Consider the following 3,196-nt stretch of genomic DNA (forward strand, 5'->3'; position numbering starts at 1 on the left):
CAATGCCAGAGAGAGAAGTTCGATTACAAATCTTGGAGACGTGTCCAGCTTAGGACAACTGCATTCTCAATAGCATTACTTCAATACTAGTTGATACCTACCTGTTCGAGAATATTAATATTGGTCACGCAGTCAGATCAGTAAATATTTAGGATTGCATGGCGACAGCACTGGTGGAAATGTTCGAGAAATCCAGATAGTGGCGGTAAATGACTGATAATTCAATGTTGTAAAGAAAATAGGCAGTACAGTAGTTTTACATACATTAATCTTTGCACTTCTCTTCAACTTTTTATGCACCAAAATCTTTGATGAATTTTCTCAGAAGTTCTATCTGCCTTTACTAACTTGTTGCTAATCTCTTCCTTTCTCGATTTTAGTATCCGATGTCATGAATCCGCCTGAATAGTTGAACTATTGAACTGATTAAAGCTTTGATTCACCTGTGGTAATGTGAGAATGACGATAGTCATGCTGTGATTCAGGTTGATATAGAAGTGTAAGTCCAATCTCCTTCAAGATGATTGCCAGCGCAAAAATCTTTACAACTTCAGCAAAGGAAGATGTTAAACGCTGCACAGTTTCTTCTACGTGAACAATGATGGCGGTTTTGTCGTGAAAAGTTAGATGGTGCAAAACACTTTGACGAAATATTTTTTGCTTCACTTTCAACTGCAACCCACTTGCATGTGACATATGACATGACCTATGACACGCGACATGGTCATATGAAAATAAATGCGTAATCTAATGAGGTTAAAACAAATTTGCATTATTTGCATTTCTCTCATTACAATAATAACCGCTCAAAGCTTTTCCTTCGCTTTTTTCCCTTAAAAAGCATTGGTAAGATTTATTAGCAAGAAAAATCGACCAATTTTTAAGGAAATCGAAGTTGAAATGAATTTTTTAAACTTTCAATTTTACTCTTGTCAATTCCAACATACTGGAATGTAAATATGATGACAACTGGAAAGGAGACGACATGATAATATATTTTTCCAAATGTTTTATACTATATTTTGGTTGCTAAAAATCGAAAATTTAATTAAAGAAAAATGCCAAAATGCAAAAGCAATGTAACTTGTTTTCAGGTCCGATTGTCCAAAAAGAAACTGTCATCCGCCTATGGAAATACTGGAATTAGGAGAAAATGAGAAAGCAATAAGTTAAACTATTGCTAGAAGGAATAAAACAATGATAGCGAACGATTCATTTATGGAAAATTAAGGAGTAAAATAAAACATCTAAAATAATCAATTTATTCTACGAATAATTAATAATTAATCCTTAATTGGATAACAGAAAATGATAAGTGTATAGAATGACGTCACCTCATCAATTTTAAATTAATTTATATTCAATAACTTAATACTTTCAATGATCGAAAAAAAATTATACTTATTTTTCAGAATAAAACAAAAACAAGAAAAGTTAGGAAATTTTAGATAACCAAGGAGAAATTCATCAATACAAAATGATATTTACTTTCACTTACTTTATTTATTTGAAGAAAAAAGGAAAACTTACTTTATGAAAAAGAACGCCATCTTTTAATGGGCCAATTTTATCATTAAAATAGGTCGGACGTTTACAGCGAAAACAAAGTTTTTTCATTCTTTCTGGAAAAATTTTTACATGAAACAAATATACCATTTTTTTTTTTTTTTGTTATCGCTATCTTATTCAATATTGTGATAATACAAACAAAGAGTAAATATTTTTGTGAAAAAAATTAAAAATATTAAAATCGATAAGTAATTAATTTTGCGGAGAAAAATATTACAAATAATTAATTTTATGCAAAAAAATTAAAATATTAAGATATGTGAATGATAGTTTTATGGAAAAAAAAGTAATTGTTAAACACAACGAATAATTTTAAATGATCATTTCCATATTATGCCTATTTAATTTAAAATAATTCGAACGCTCATTTTTCAGCTGATTCAATATATGCCAACAATTGTTTGCTTCTTTTTTTTTCGAATTTTTTTTTTTAATGAAATACAAAATATTTTCCTATTCCTATTAGATGATTTTGGTTTACTTTTATTGCTAACACATTGAAAAGTATCAGAATTTGGACTAAAATCGAATTAAATTTCTAAAAATAATATGGAAAAAAAATGGAACCAAAAAAAAGTAAAGCTTAATTTAAACATATTTGTTTACTTTGTTAAATTGCACAACTTTATGGAAAAAAAAGTAATTGTTAATGAAAAATTTAATTTGATATAATCGATTATTAAGTGAATACTTAATGACTAATATTGTACATTGTCATAGGATGGATGAACAATTATATCTAAAGCTAGTTTTGGAAGAAATTTTGATGAAATAGGCGCAACTGAACAAACCAAACAAATTTGCTTAGGAAAAAAGGAGGCGGAGAAATGACAAAATCAAAGTGTGACAAAAGTTGTGCAACGATGTGACAGTAGAATTAACATTGTGATGAAAGGCAGTAGTATTACAGATGATTAAGATGAAGCGGTGGACAACGTTGGAAGAAGAAAAAGATGAAATATTAAGAAAATATAAAAGTGGAGCTGCTAAAGAAACTATACTTATAGGAATCATAAGTGAATGTTGAAGTAGGTAAACGAATTGAGAGCAATCGACTTGTGTAATCAAAAAAAAAATTATGGATAATAAAATACAGATTCACATATGTAAAAACAGGTTAAATTACTTGGGATAATAGTACTAAAATGTTCGACTTCTAATGTTTATAAACCGGTTTTGGAAAAGTAAGATAGATGTTCACATCTGAATTTAAGTAATCAATAACTTTTTATTAAAAGAAGTAAAAGTTATGAAACATTTTGAACCCAATAGTTGTATCACTTTAAAAATAAAATTAAAAATTGGAAATCGATTACTTTTGAATTAGTTGAAAAATGTAAACTTTAAACAATTTGCACTTTAGAGAAAAAAACGAAAATAAAAATTGATAGAAAGAAATGTTCGATTGTCATTACTAGGAAATGGAAATATTTATTATTTATAAGAGGGAATTCTTACTGTAATAGTTTCAAATTAGATACGATAATATGATATATCATAATCAAACGGATGTAATTAATGGAAATTTTTAAAGTGTCACATTCAAGATCATACGAAAATTGGTCGTATCAAGCAGTGATATGAGGATAAATTATATGATATCAATAATTTATATCTGATTAAATTT

General features: G+C 27.9%; 1 protein-coding gene across 1 annotated transcript; it reads right to left on the reverse strand.

The window, feature by feature from the left end:
- Nucleotides 1-422: 422 nt before the first annotated feature.
- LOAG_13937 (hypothetical protein) lies at nt 423-696 on the reverse strand (the record flags this gene model as incomplete). The annotated part of the gene is made up of 1 exon (XM_003149441.2): nt 423-696. One exon carries the CDS (start codon nt 694-696, stop codon nt 427-429), a length of 270 nt encoding a protein of 89 aa, XP_003149489.2. The 3' UTR covers nt 423-426.
- Between the last annotated feature and the right edge of the window lie 2,500 nt (nt 697-3,196).

This window comes from Loa loa (assembly GCF_000183805.2).
Source record: "Loa loa unplaced genomic scaffold supercont3.985, whole genome shotgun sequence".
NCBI classification, from domain to species: Eukaryota; Metazoa; Nematoda; class Chromadorea; order Rhabditida; family Onchocercidae; genus Loa; species Loa loa.